Genomic DNA, 13,217 nt, shown 5'->3' with positions numbered 1-13,217 from the left:
TATACTGAGCAATATTTGGGCAATTTTCTTTGCGACAATTTTTCGTACGACAGGAGATCAGAACGAGCGATTTTTGTAGCGGCAGTTGCATCCTGGTAGCGATTCACGTTTGGGACGAAACCCGTTTACCAGATTATATGGATAATTCATAGTCTATTCTAATAGCTACTGATCCAGTAATCATTATCTATTTTACATATTATTTTTCTTGATAGTATTTTTATATTATCTTATTTGAATGTAAGTAATAAGTATAATAAGATAAAAACTTAACACAATTTATTTCATTCTTGTAGAGTTCCGTAGTACATTTCATAAACGTTGGTATTATTGTCAATCTGACAGCTCATAGCTTACACAATTTCTAACCTAGGACACCGTCTAGTAAATTCATTATTATAAAGTAGTCTACTTTGTAATAATTATAAATAATTAACACATTTTAAGTGTATTTTGATTATTTTCAGATTGTGTATCGCATCCGAAAAAAATTGTAAATGTTAATTTCAAAAACGCTGTTGTGCTCCATTAAACAGCCGCCGATGAATTCTTTGCAATTATATAAATATTTATTGCGTCAATGTGATAAATTGCCAAAAGATGCACAGCAGTTTTACAAACATACCGTACGTCAAGTAAGTATGATTATACCTGGTGTATCCCTCCGACTCGCCTTTTTGCAAAGAATATGCTGAATTTGGACTTTTAATATTTAGATGAATACGATAATTGTATATTTCGCGATAGTTAATGGAAATGTTCACTTAAGTGAATAGACTTATATAAAATAAATAATTTTCGAATGTGTTAATAAAAAAATGTTTTTAAATTTTAATTCCATCTCAAAATGTATTTTAACTCGGTCTCACTCATAACTAGAGGTAGGATAGTCAAAGTGCTATCCATTGTTCGGCAAACCTTTAACAATGCATTTACAACCTTTGAACAATACACGGCCCCCTCAGGCTCCGGTGACTACTCATAACACTGAAGTTGACGCAAACCACAATAAAATAAAATTCCATTAAGATTATGAAGTTTCATTTCAGAACTATAAGCAACATATTCTAGAATCAGACACCGAAAGGGTCAATTCCATGATAATTAAAACACTGGAAGATGCAAAGTGGATACTGAAAAAGGTATTTTAATGTTTGTCACTCTCATAATTTGATTTAAACAAAAATAAAATTTACTTTTTTTTTCAGTATATAAACCAAGAAAAAACATAAATGAAGATAAAAGAAATTATTTTTAGAAGAGTGAAATTGTGAATATCCATTCTAGTCTGCTTGTATTTTAGAAGCTTTTTATTGTAGAGCTCGGATACCTATTATTAAGTTTTTTTTATTATTTTGTTATTACTTATTACATTCTCATTTAAAAATATAAAAACAAATTTAAATACATATCCAACTGTTTCAATTAGTGTATTTACCCTTCTACTAGGTTGATAATTTTTGAGCCCACTTCGTAACGTGGTTTACACGTAATCGCCACTTGGACGATTTTAAAATGGCAGATGTGGTCCCGCAAAATATAGGAGCTGTCACTGACTGTTAATAAGAGCTAGATATTCATTGAAATCTTCCTCTCAGTGAACAGAAGGATCTGGACCCACAAATAGATTTAAAGGCGCGATGAATTAGGTCTTAATAATTTTCTTCAAGAGGCCAAAAGACGTATACCAAAACGTGAATAATGCCCTACAAACTGTATCGTCTTCATTTTTTACTAACCTCTTATTTCTTATATACATATGTACTTTCGACGCTTCGCTCTCCAGCGCCATTTTGAAACGCCACTCGCATACAGATACATACAATCCCAAAAGTTTAGCACGGTTTAACTTTACTCGGCTTGAATGTCGGCGCACAAAAACGCTCGAATGACCTGTTGCCACATTATGAGTAGCGTCCGAATGCACACGTGCATAATGTGTCAACTCGGTATTACTATTATTTGAATTAAAAAAAAAAAACAATAGATGCAGATAGGTTTCATATGATAAATAAAAAGCAGTTGTTGTAAATAGATTTGTCTCTATTTATATTTTTCATGTCTTAAATGTACAAATATAAAATAAAATAGACATGGTGATTTATATGATGCCTATCTTGTTAGCGACATCCAGAGCATCATAATCTCTCGCCAATCTCACGTACGCCTTCTTTTTGCCATCAGGTCTATAAAAAAAAAAGAAAAATATCAGCATCGGAATTCATATACATATACACAAGAAAAATTGTTTAAATTCCACAATCAGTTACATACAATATAATTACATGGGTTATTCAAAGAGATTCTCAATTTGTATAATCATCATATTCATTTTATAAAATTAAAGAAAAAAAAAAAATTGAATTAGTTGACCTGATTAAAGTGTTAACTTTAGCGACATTAATATCGTAAAGTTTCTTGACAGCCTGGCGGATGTGGTGCTTATTGGAACGTGTGTGCACAATAAAAACTAGTGTATTATTGTCTTCAATTTTCTTCATGGCGGCTTCAGTAGTCAGAGGGAATTTAATTATATTGTAAGCATCCATACTGCAATTTATATAAAAAGAAAATGTAATGTAATAAAAATTAAAGAAGTGTTACTTTGCCAATAGCAAAATACCATCATATAAGTTTAAAAAAATAATATTACCGAGTCCTCTTCGCAACCGATTTCCTTTGGTACTTCGGGTTACGTGGTGGTCTGAAAGTCTTGGGCCTACGGAAGTGTACCGAGGAACGGATCTTTCTCTCCCGAGTTCCATGTTCGCCCTTGATGATCTGGAGAATTTTTTTTTGATTAATGAAATGGTAAATTCAATGATAACATTTACATAAAAATACTGAATATTACCTTAGTTTGCGCTTTGCGGGCTTTCGCAATAGTCAATTTCACACCACTCTTTCCTTTAGCAGGTGCAGTTTTCTTGACCTTAGCGACTAACTTGGCCTTGGCGGCATCAGCTTTAGTCTTAGCGGCAGCTTTAGCAGTTGGCTTCTTAACTACGGCTGCTGCCTTAGCTTTGTCACCAGCTTTAGGTTTATCTCCGGCCTTCGGTTTAGCAGCAGGCTTCTTGTCTCCAGCCTTAGCTTTGTCACCAGCCTTGGGCTTATCAGCAGGCTTAGCCTTTTCACCAGCCTTGCCCTTAGCAGCTTGCTTAGGCTTAGCGGCGGCAGGTGCCGCAGCTACTTTAGGAGCAGCCTTGGCTTTTTCACCCTTAGACTTGTCTCCAGCCTTAGAGCTTTCGCCAGCTTTAGGCTTGTCGGCAGCCTTGGGTTTTTCTGCTGCTGGCTTCTTTTCAGCGGGCTTGGCGGCCGGCGCTGCAGCAGGTTTGGGCGCTGCAGCCTTGGCCGGTGCTGCCTTCGAAGTCTCTGCCTTGGGAGCATCGGACTTCGGTGCAGCCTCAGTTTTGGGCTTTTTGGCTTCGCTGGCTTTTGAGCCAGACGCTGAAAACAAAATTGATATGATATTTCAAGACATAGTTACAACTACACAAAATTATATTTGAAATGCATTGAGAACGAAATCTTCCAACGTGAATTCTGAAGATAAGTTTAAAATAATATTCAAATATAGCATTTTGGAACAACAAAGGGCCGTAGAAATATGCTTTCACCTAAAAACTGGTAGGCAAGCTCACAAACTATTGAGAAAAAAAAGCTTGTGAAAAAGGTAAGGTTAAGTGAGGTTATGTTGACAAACCCTTAGAATCAGACTCCAAATAACGATAAATCGACGATATATTTGTGGAATAGCGTATGGAATAATAATAAAGCCGAAATAGCTCGGTGGGAATGTGAGACGATTGTCAAGCTGGTAGGTGATGACACGTGCCCGAGACCGCGTGGTATCAAAAATGAATGCCAAGAATGATGAGGCGAAGGGGGCGATTGAGGGGCGCGCATTTGCAGGGCAATTCGAGGGCAAACGGTCGGAGGGCGGCCGCCGCCACGGGAGCGCTCGTTACCTGGCTTGTCTGCGGGCTTCTTGGGCGGCATGGTCTCGGCAAAAGATGGCGGCCGGCGCCACTACGAGAAAGAACACTCACGTCACTGGGCCCAAGCACCCGCACTATCGTGCAAGCCCACTCGCGTGTATACTTTCCAGCCAGTCAAAAATCGTTGTTGTCATTTGAGAAAACTATTGCCAAATGACTTTAAATGGAGTATTTAAATGTGCGGCTTGTTATAACAGATCTAAGTCGTAAACAGACAGTCTTTTTAACTTTTTACATATAATACTTAACTTTTTTTAAACAAATTTTTGAATGCTTTACAAAGTCTGTAGACATTGTTGGACGTCGAAAATTGTCAATAGCTTCCCTTCGCAATTCTCTTGTGATCTCCACGTGATATTTTACGGCTGCATTTACATGGAGATGTCAATAATGGATACTAGTAATACATTAATCCCCAGGGCCGCGTCTAGAAGTTCTGCCACCTGTGTGCAAACCTAAATCGGCCGCTCTTGAATTTTATCAGCATTTTTATAAATCATATTAATAAAAAAAATGAAGTGCATGCGAATAGTGCAAAAATCTTACCTTGTGAGAAATACATTGTTGAATATTTTAATCATAATAAAAATTAACCAGAAAACCAAAACGTTTAGTTCTGAACAGGACCAGACGATAAGATAAACTAAATGTTTTACAGTTCGTTCATGAAAGTATAATGTTTTTACCCCTAATCCCTCATCTAGGACATTGTTCTTTCGATGACCAACTAATACTGAACATCCTTGAAAAAATGCACCTGGCAGTCGAAAAGATAATAGAACATAAAATACCTAACTGTATGCGATCCGAAGCTTTACCTGCTATCCCGTTATTTCCCTGAATTATAGTTCTGGTATGTTACAAGTTGTAACTTTCGATAGCAATCCACAAGTATACGAGTACAACAAGACAACCTAGATGCCTTTTTAAAAGTACGATGTCTTGTTTCGTATATTTTAAGGAATATAATTTCTTTCGGTCGCCTGTGTGCGTTGCACACATTTGTACATATGATAGACGCGGCCTTGCAGTAGTCCCATATTTCAGATCATCGTAACCTCTGGATATTCGCGGCACACATTATTTACGACTCGTAGAGTTTGTCAGCTACGTATGTACATACATACAGTACCGGCCTTACATCTAATGGCGCCCTCGGACAAATTTTTCTTTAGAAAAAATGGATTACCATCCTCCTTTTTCCAAGCTTGGGACCAGCAGTACAGTAGTTAACAAGTTTTTTCAAAAGCAGGTTGAGTTAAAAATATATAAATAAAATGATATTAGAGCAAAATTTTTAATTAAAGCTGAAAAATCAAGATTTTCATCGATACAATTTTCAATGGATAAAGTTCCAAAGCTTGAAAGTCTATTTTGCGACATTGTAGATTAGTTGTAGATTAGTAGAGATTTAAGTATTTAAGTTTAAAAAAAATACACGCGTTCACACAATGTCAGCAAAAGCATAGCAACCCAAATGTTTGGAGATAATTCTAATAAATTATGCTGTTTTATAAAATTTAATACAAATAATGGATTAATTTTACCTTACTTTTAAATTGATAATTTCATTAAAAAAAAAAAAAACAGATTTTGAATTCGCGGTAAGTTTAATTTGAAGGTCGGGTCATTGCCGTATATTGTTTACAAAATACAAAATACCCAACGTCTTCATCAATCTATAGAGTATCAACAAAAATTTGCGATATTACAGAAGATTTCGCAGTGTCGTATAGTACAAGATTTAAATGGTGGCTGCCACAGGGAAACGTTAATTATAGTACAAAAAGGAATGCACCTTCACCCAATGAATAAAATTTGCCGAATACAAATGCTTGAGCTTAAAAAGTAGAGGCGTCTTTGGCGATCTAATCTAAAATTTTGTAGGGTGTTTAGCGCTCTAATTTTAAATTTTAAAGCGCCTTTAGCGCATCGAATGACGCCCTCGGGCGCCGCCCGACCCAGCCCCCCCCCCTAAAACCGGCACTGCATACATATATACTTCATCGGCAGTCGCTAGTTATTCCGTATATGCATAGGTGACAAAACGCTAACTAGTGTTACGTACGCCGTGGATTGAGCGAATTGTACTTAGACCAACGGATATCTGTTATCGGTTAACTAAATGCATGCACTTACTTCCAAAGATTATATCTGGACTCTAAGTGCATTTAGGCTAAACAATGACCGTTATTAGTTAGTTCTCAGAATCAGTACGGGAAGACCCAATGTCTTGGAAATACATATCCGAATACGTGACTATACAACAGGTAAACAGATTAGGCGTCCTGAGAGATCTACCCTTTATAAGGCGGTACGTAGGCGATATAATTCATTCTGGACTTAGCAGTGACACTGCGTGTATCTCCTTAATCATCAATAAATGCTGTGAAACGACTGTTGGCTTTTACTTGGATCCTCCACCCACCCTTACGCAACACTAGCATCGGTTTTCTCCCTCACACGCGATCTCACTCGCACGCATTAGGCCAAAGTGCTGTTCGGGGAACAAATATTGCCACGGCACACAGATTAAGATGCTCTGCCATATTTTAGTGCATTCTGGACGACTCGGGCAGGTCGACCGATCGATGACAAGTTTTATCTATTTTTATTTTTCATTAGACATTCAAATTCATTTTGATATACATACATTGATTTTTTTTTTTTATTATTCACGTAAAATATATACATATATATTTATAGAGAGGAGAGGGGGGGGGTAATTATGATCAGATAATATTTATTTATGAGCAGATATATTTGTATTTTAAATTGGTTATAAAAGTGTATTGAAATTAAATTTATTATAATTATATTATATTTATTTTATTATTTGTATCATATATATATATATATATATATATATATATATATATATATATATATATATATATATATATATATTTATTTATATGGACGATAGGGATTGTACTATTCTTCCTATCGTTTGGAATAAAAAAAAAATATTATTATTATTAAAGAATCAAATCCTGCTTTCTATTATTAATATAAAGCTCTTGAATATTGTAATAATAATATATTTGGTATTAATTTATTTAAGTTTATTAATTTAATATTTTTTCGTTTTTACTATTCTGTCTACCTACTTCAAATAAATGTTTTTGTTCCTTCAGAATGTTAAGTGGATATAATTATAAAAACAGTTATTTTTAATTTATTAATTTAACTTATCTAAATAGTTTAATTTCAAATAATTTTATTTTTTATTATCTTATTTTATTTATTTTTAACAATTTGAATGGATGATTTTAGCCAAAACTGTTCATATATAATTGTAACAATTTGTGTACAATATTTGTTGCTATTAGCAACTTATGTATGTATGTTTGAAAGTTTGCCTACAGCACCCTAGCGATTGTAGGTATACTGAACTCTTTGTGATTGTTATCAGTTAAAAGTTCTGTTGCAGTTTAATTTACCTTTACTGATTTAAAACATTCATCAGAGTGAACAAGGTTACACTACCACAATCTTTACACTTGAATAAAAGTTGTGGTTGTGACTCCAATGAGTATAGTGTTTGAACGTCGCTTAGTATAACTCGTCGCTTAGTGAAAATGCTCCCAGGCGAGTCAGAATTCCCATTTCTTGAAGAAAACCAAAATCGACGCATATATACTTTACCGCGTCCATTTTTATCATGCGCAACACCACATAAAAAAACTTACTTTTCTACACCTGCTATAAAAGCTTCACTTATAACTGCTGGATTAAGCCTCTCTAAAGCAGTTTTTGTTGGTGACGTTGCCGTGGGTAAAACATCTTTAGTGAGGAGGTACTTTATTTTTATTTATTTATATGAAAAATTATGAAATATATACCGGGTGATTCTATAATTCTTTAAATAAATTAAAACATTTGTATGTACATGTATCTGTGTTATTAGATTTTGTCATCAAATCTTTGTTTCAAACTATAAAGCAACAATTGGAGTTGATTTTGAAGTGGAACGATTTCAAATTATGCATACTCCTTTTCTTCTACAAATGTGAGAAACTTGATTATATTTTAATTCCCAATAATTTCGTTTCTAAACGAATTTGATGATTTGTAATATACATTTGATTTGATTCATAGGTGGGACACCGCAGGTCAAGAAAGATTTAAATGCATTGCTCAATCGTATTACAGGGGGGCTACAGGTAAATTTTGTAAAATTAAATCATGCAATATTTTGCAAATCAGCAATAATAATTATGTTTTTATTTAGCCATTGTTCTAGTTTTTTCACTATGTGATCCTAAATCACTCGATAACACACATTCTTGGTTAGTTGATGCTTTAAAAGCAAACGATTCCTCACCTGTTATATTTCTTGTAGGAACTAAGCGAGATAAAATTGTAAGTTTGCAAAATTTCATTAATTTTAAATCATATGTAGAGATGAAATCAAATAATCATTATATAATTATAATTTATTATTTATATGAAGTCTGCCACATCTTATATAAATATTGAAAATGAGGCAATTGAAATGGCAAATTCGATGAATGCAGAATATTGGTCTGTATCATCTAAAACTGGAGACTGCGTCGAGCATTTTTTCAATCGATTAGCAGCGATATCTTACGAATGCGCTGCACAGAAATTATTTGGCCATCGAGATCATTTGGAATATGGCAATCCTCTTTGTAAGTACATACATACATACATGCTTACACTTTTTATTTAAAGATTTTTGTATTCTACATAATATATTGTAATTTTAAATCAAACACATTTACTTTTTACAGCTTTGATTGATGAAATAGAATCAAACGAAATAAAAAAGAAAAAATCTTGCAAGAGTTGTTAATATGTACATACTAAGCCACATACCTATTTGCCAAAGATAAAAGTGCAAACTGCAATTTTTTATTGTCCTATTGTTCTACTGACAAAAATCATAATCAAATGATATGCAATCTAAAATTAATTAAATTTTTAATTACTGTGGTTTTAGAAATTTAAGATGTAAATAAATTCTAAAAATTTGACTTTCAAAACTCAAAAGTATTTTTTTTTATTCATGATGGGGGCCCTTCATTTATAATTACATATACCGAATACAATCACATTTATTAAATAAATATTTAACAAATAGTCGGTCTACAATAACGATTTCCATCCCTGCTCTCTTGACCTCCGGCCATCCAATCTGCTATTGTGGATACTCTTTTGCAACTGAATACTCTCCACTCATGCACAATTTCTAGTCAATTTAATGCAAAGTTTTTCCAATCTTTAAAAGTATTTTTATAAAATATAATTGTAATATAAATATTTCGATAATTTTCGCTGAAAAATATTACTCCACAGATGGTAATTTTCAACTGAAATTTATAAAAATGGAAATTAGAAACATGTCAATGAGTCAAAATGAAAAATATTTACATAAATTGTGGATTCTGCAAATGGATTCTTGAAAATATGTATATGTTTAGAAAAACTGTTACATTTGAACAGGTCCTGATTACCATTTTCATTTCTTCGAGTGAATGTGAATGCAGGTTTTTGCAAATGAACTTCTGAGACTTTTTTGTAGTTATTTACTTTAAGGATAAGGTGACCATTATTGTTTTCAAATATAAAACCAGGACATTTAAAATATCTCAGCTAGCTTGAATAATAATTAATTGGTCTCTCTCGTATAATAGAAGTTGAAAAATATGGCGGAGTTTGCATATCTTTATTTTTCTTATAGTGAAAAAATACAATAAGATGAACTTTATTTATTTATATGTATGTATGTATCATAAAAGTAATTTTGCTAACAATAAAAACATATATTTGGTATGATATGAGAACCGACGCGTGAAATAAAATTAAAACTAGAATTAATTAATATATTGATTTAAGACTTCATTATCAACGGTTGATGAATTCAATGTCAAAAAAAATACCAGTACTGTAGTGATAAAACCAGTATGTAAGATTATTTTATTAGAGGACGATATTCGACCTCAGATGCTAACAGCAAGAAAGAATCGTGATCGATTCAGACAAAATTTAAAAATAACATAAATTTTTTTCAACCTAGCATTTGTTTATTTTTATTTATTTATATAATTTTAGCTATTTAGCTAATTTAATACAACTCTAAAATTTTATATACACTAAATTTATATGTACTGTCTCTCACAGAGGTGTCTCCTTGCACTTGCACCTCGCAAGAATGCATCCACGGTCTTAGAAGACCTGATACACTCAGGGAGGGGATTGCACTTGAGCACAGCCCCGTGAAAGACACCACCTACAACTAAATTGTTCTAATTTCTAGTATAATAACTATGGATATCACTATTTCTTATTGTATAATCCTTAAAATGGGTTCTTATCTTATCATTTAACATATAAACAAAAGACAAATTACTAAGATTTAAACTATTTCTAATACTCATCTATCCCAATTCTTCTATATATATTCTATCTTCCCAACATACTTCTACTACGTTTTAATCTACCAAAATTCAAAATACCTCAAATAGCTCTATTTTGTAATTCTTATATTTTTCATAAATCTTGGCCATTTATTTTATTTACATTTGGCTTTAATTTATTTTCACACAACCAATCACTTACATAATTTAATTCTTTATTTAAAATTTCAGACATTACATCAACATTATGGCCTTTGATGATATATATTAATGTATCTATGATATACATATATTAATGTATCATCTGCAAACCGATGAATTTTACCGGTCTCCCTCACGGGCCCGAATGTGAAACGTCTGAAAACGCAAATATCGAAAATTGAAAGATCAAAAAAAAAAAAGGGTGCATGGTAAACGGTACTATGTATGTATATATATAATATGGGGGATGAACGAATGAGACGACTGGCATGTTAATGCACGTGTTTATTATATGACAGCTGAAGACAGAGTGAGTAGTAGCTCTCCGAACCCAGCCGAGTTGGTTCCCACTCGCAGGAAGGCAACCAAACTCGACCATGTCGTATAAGCGAGCCGCCACAATAATATATATGAGTGGCATGCGGTGAAATTATCTCTCTTTTTGTCATACAGCATTGTTTAATGTGCGCGCGCAGAATACGGGAGGAAAAGCCTGTGCCTCTTGTTCCTGTTGTATCCTGATCGCGCAAATTAAGTGAGGATGTACGACGGGGGAGAGACCCTTGCGTTTTCGGGCGTTTCACATTCGGACCCGTGAGGTAGACCCGAATTTTACATATAAATATATGAATATAATTTTTTTGGAAAAAAGCTTGACACATGAGTTTCAGCACCTTTTTTTTACAAAAACTTAATCAACCAAAAGCTTGAGAGTCCAGCGAATCCAATTTTTCAGAACACCCGAAATCGAAATCTATAGACGTATACATATGTATGTGAAAATTAAACACCTGCAATGCAAATACATACGTTTATTTAGTAATAATTCGAAAATGTTTAAACTAAATAAAACATTGTCATGGTCGAAAATAGTGAGGTTGAAGTGCAGACGGAGTGTGGGTTTGTGTCGCCAACGGCATGATGGCATGACGGCTGGTTCTCAGTCAGTCTGTTGCGTGGGTCGGAGTGAGTCGGTTGTGGTCGCGGTCGCGGTCGCGGGGTGTCGAATCGAATCGCCTGACTTCGTGGGGAGGCGTCGCCCTGCACCCCCACCCCCTCCGCCGCACCTCGCTCTTCTTCACAGGTAAACTGGCTTTTGCCTTTTACTCCAAGTATTATATTTATTTCGTTTCATACACCCACAACCCACTGCTGCACTGCTGCACTGCACTGCACTGCTTCACTGCTGGTTGACATTCATTGGTTGAGGTTCCACACGAACGAACACTATAGTTGACTAGACCTACCAGAGATCTGCAACTTTTTTGCAACGAATTTCCCACAAATTCCATAAACGATCCGATCACATTTCAGTGGAAATTTACTTCTGGTCAACTTTTTGTGACGTAGCTATCGCCACAAAACGACAGGCTATGCGACAAGGGCTCGCACGTATGCAAAAAAGACGTCTGTGCAATTAAGTCAAGTATGAACGAAGGAGACGCCATTGAGCGAAACTCGTTTTTCTAGTTCGTTTTCCAACTCGATTATTTTACCTGCATACATATGTATGTGCGACTAAATCTCGAGAACCCTTCGGTGCAATCTTCGGCCATCCTTAAAACTTTTATATACTTTCGAACAGACTTCTACTAAACATTCCTTTTTAGACCATCAACTTATTTGAATCCATAAATCACAAACGTTTTATAAAACATTTCCATAGACAAATATCAAAATGCAGGGCCGCTCTAAGGGATGATTTGAGGGTTCAGAACACCCGGGCGCTAAAGTCCCAAAGGGCGCCAAGCTCCACGGAAAAAAATATTAAATATATATCGACAGCTTCTGTTAAACAAAAGTTGAAATAAATTTGCAAGGTCCCCAAAGTCAAACGTTTCGTGTGCAAAAGTGTGGAAAAAAAAGCAGTGATGGCAGAAATGTAATGCACATTGACATGTATACACGTCCAATAATTAGGGGGGGGGCGCAAATTTTGCATTTGCCCCCGGGCGCTAACTACAATTAGAGCGACCCTGTCAAAATGGGTCTCAAGTAAAGTTGTATTAGATAATAATTCATTTTATTTCATTTTTTTAGTATTTTCTTATAAATAAATGGTTAAAATTTTAGGTAACGATTATATCTCAACAATGGAATGATGTAATATGTGCATACATATGGTAAAAAATCATACTGATGCGGTGCAAATGATCGACAAGCGTGCGCACTGCTCGCACTTATACTAAGCGAAATCTACCCGAAGTCCCGACATACCTACCCTGTATACGTTCTGTGCTTCTGATACTTTAGTTCCGAATTTTGCCTTATTAAACTCGCCAGAAAAATCCAACTCAATTTTAATAATTGCATCTGTGCACATAGAAAGGTTACTCGTCATCTGATGTGCAATCTATCATTCGTGAAGTCGAGAATTGCGTTTAAAGCAGCCATCCAGTTAATCTGTGGTTCAGTCTGTCTGGCGCTTGTCGATCGTTTGCACCAAACCCAAATCATACATATGATTTTTGTGGCACGCCAACTTTCAACGCCCTTGTATACTAAACAAATGATTAAAAATCATTAAAAAAAACAGTTAAATAAAAGTACCAAATTTTCAAAACCTTCAAAATATTTGGAAATTTCGCACAATACTTCATTTACATTAGGTTGAACTTTGTTCATCAAACATTGT

At 34.5% G+C, this 13,217-nt stretch overlaps 4 protein-coding genes across 5 annotated transcripts in view; 3 read left to right on the top strand and 1 right to left on the bottom strand.

Annotated features, from left to right (window-relative positions):
• Window positions 1–314: 314 nt before the first annotated feature.
• On the top strand, window positions 315–1,382 carry LOC143917033 (LYR motif-containing protein 9-like). Its single transcript, XM_077438402.1, has 4 exons — window positions 315–384; window positions 468–635; window positions 1,050–1,142; window positions 1,209–1,382. Exons 2-4 carry the CDS (start codon window positions 498–500, stop codon window positions 1,230–1,232), a joined length of 255 nt encoding a protein of 84 aa, XP_077294528.1. The 5' UTR covers window positions 315–384; window positions 468–497; the 3' UTR covers window positions 1,233–1,382.
• Window positions 1,302–4,124, bottom strand: RpL23A (ribosomal protein L23A). The gene is made up of 5 exons (XM_077438401.1): window positions 3,969–4,124; window positions 2,855–3,447; window positions 2,654–2,781; window positions 2,374–2,550; window positions 1,302–2,186 (listed from the first exon to the last, which is right to left on the bottom strand). The coding sequence occupies exons 1-5, from the start codon at window positions 3,997–3,999 to the stop codon at window positions 2,102–2,104; spliced, it is 1,014 nt and encodes a 337-aa protein (XP_077294527.1). The 5' UTR covers window positions 4,000–4,124; the 3' UTR covers window positions 1,302–2,101.
• A 3,238-nt stretch (window positions 4,125–7,362) lies between these two features.
• Window positions 7,363–8,824, top strand: LOC143916880 (ras-related protein Rab-34-like). The gene is made up of 6 exons (XM_077438141.1): window positions 7,363–7,797; window positions 7,909–8,010; window positions 8,100–8,164; window positions 8,233–8,363; window positions 8,455–8,653; window positions 8,756–8,824. The coding sequence occupies exons 1-6, from the start codon at window positions 7,580–7,582 to the stop codon at window positions 8,815–8,817; spliced, it is 777 nt and encodes a 258-aa protein (XP_077294267.1). The 5' UTR covers window positions 7,363–7,579; the 3' UTR covers window positions 8,818–8,824.
• A 2,649-nt stretch (window positions 8,825–11,473) lies between these two features.
• Window positions 11,474–13,217, top strand: part of Cpr (Cytochrome P450 reductase) — a 28,463-nt gene continuing 26,719 nt past the window's right edge. For both annotated transcript variants that reach the window (XR_013261021.1, XM_077438337.1), the window contains exon 1: window positions 11,474–11,666. The gene's annotated coding sequence lies outside the window, so the exon portion shown is untranslated. The remainder of the gene's footprint in view (window positions 11,667–13,217) is intronic.

Source organism: Arctopsyche grandis, chromosome 9, assembly GCF_051622035.1.
Source record: "Arctopsyche grandis isolate Sample6627 chromosome 9, ASM5162203v2, whole genome shotgun sequence".
NCBI lineage: Eukaryota > Metazoa > Arthropoda > Insecta > Trichoptera > Hydropsychidae > Arctopsyche > Arctopsyche grandis.
Note: the sequence above shows the minus strand (reverse complement) of the source record. Positions and strands in the feature narration are given on the sequence as shown.

What these genes read in the sequence shown, in the direction of transcription:
- LOC143917033 (XM_077438402.1), top strand. Translation starts at nt 498, where the DNA reads ATGTTAATTTCAAAAACGCTGTTGTGCTCCATTAAACAGCCGCCGATG. An exon ending in ACAAACATACCGTACGTCAA is followed by an intron (nt 636 to 1,049) that starts GTAAGTATGATT and finishes GTTTCATTTCAG; the next exon opens with AACTATAAGCAACATATTCT. An exon ending in CAAAGTGGATACTGAAAAAG is followed by an intron (nt 1,143 to 1,208) that starts GTATTTTAATGT and finishes TTTTTTTTTCAG; the next exon opens with TATATAAACCAAGAAAAAAC.
- RpL23A (XM_077438401.1), bottom strand. Translation starts at nt 3,999, where the DNA reads ATGCCGCCCAAGAAGCCCGCAGACAAGCCAG. An exon ending in GAAGCCCGCAGACAAGCCAG is followed by an intron (nt 3,448 to 3,968) that starts GTAACGAGCGCT and finishes TTTTGTTTTCAG; the next exon opens with CGTCTGGCTCAAAAGCCAGC. An exon ending in AAAGTTAACACTTTAATCAG is followed by an intron (nt 2,187 to 2,373) that starts GTCAACTAATTC and finishes TTTTTTTTATAG; the next exon opens with ACCTGATGGCAAAAAGAAGG.
- LOC143916880 (XM_077438141.1), top strand. Translation starts at nt 7,580, where the DNA reads ATGCTCCCAGGCGAGTCAGAATTCCCATTTCTTGAAGAAAACCAAAAT. An exon ending in GTATTACAGGGGGGCTACAG is followed by an intron (nt 8,165 to 8,232) that starts GTAAATTTTGTA and finishes GTTTTTATTTAG; the next exon opens with CCATTGTTCTAGTTTTTTCA. An exon ending in GAACTAAGCGAGATAAAATT is followed by an intron (nt 8,364 to 8,454) that starts GTAAGTTTGCAA and finishes ATTTATATGAAG; the next exon opens with TCTGCCACATCTTATATAAA.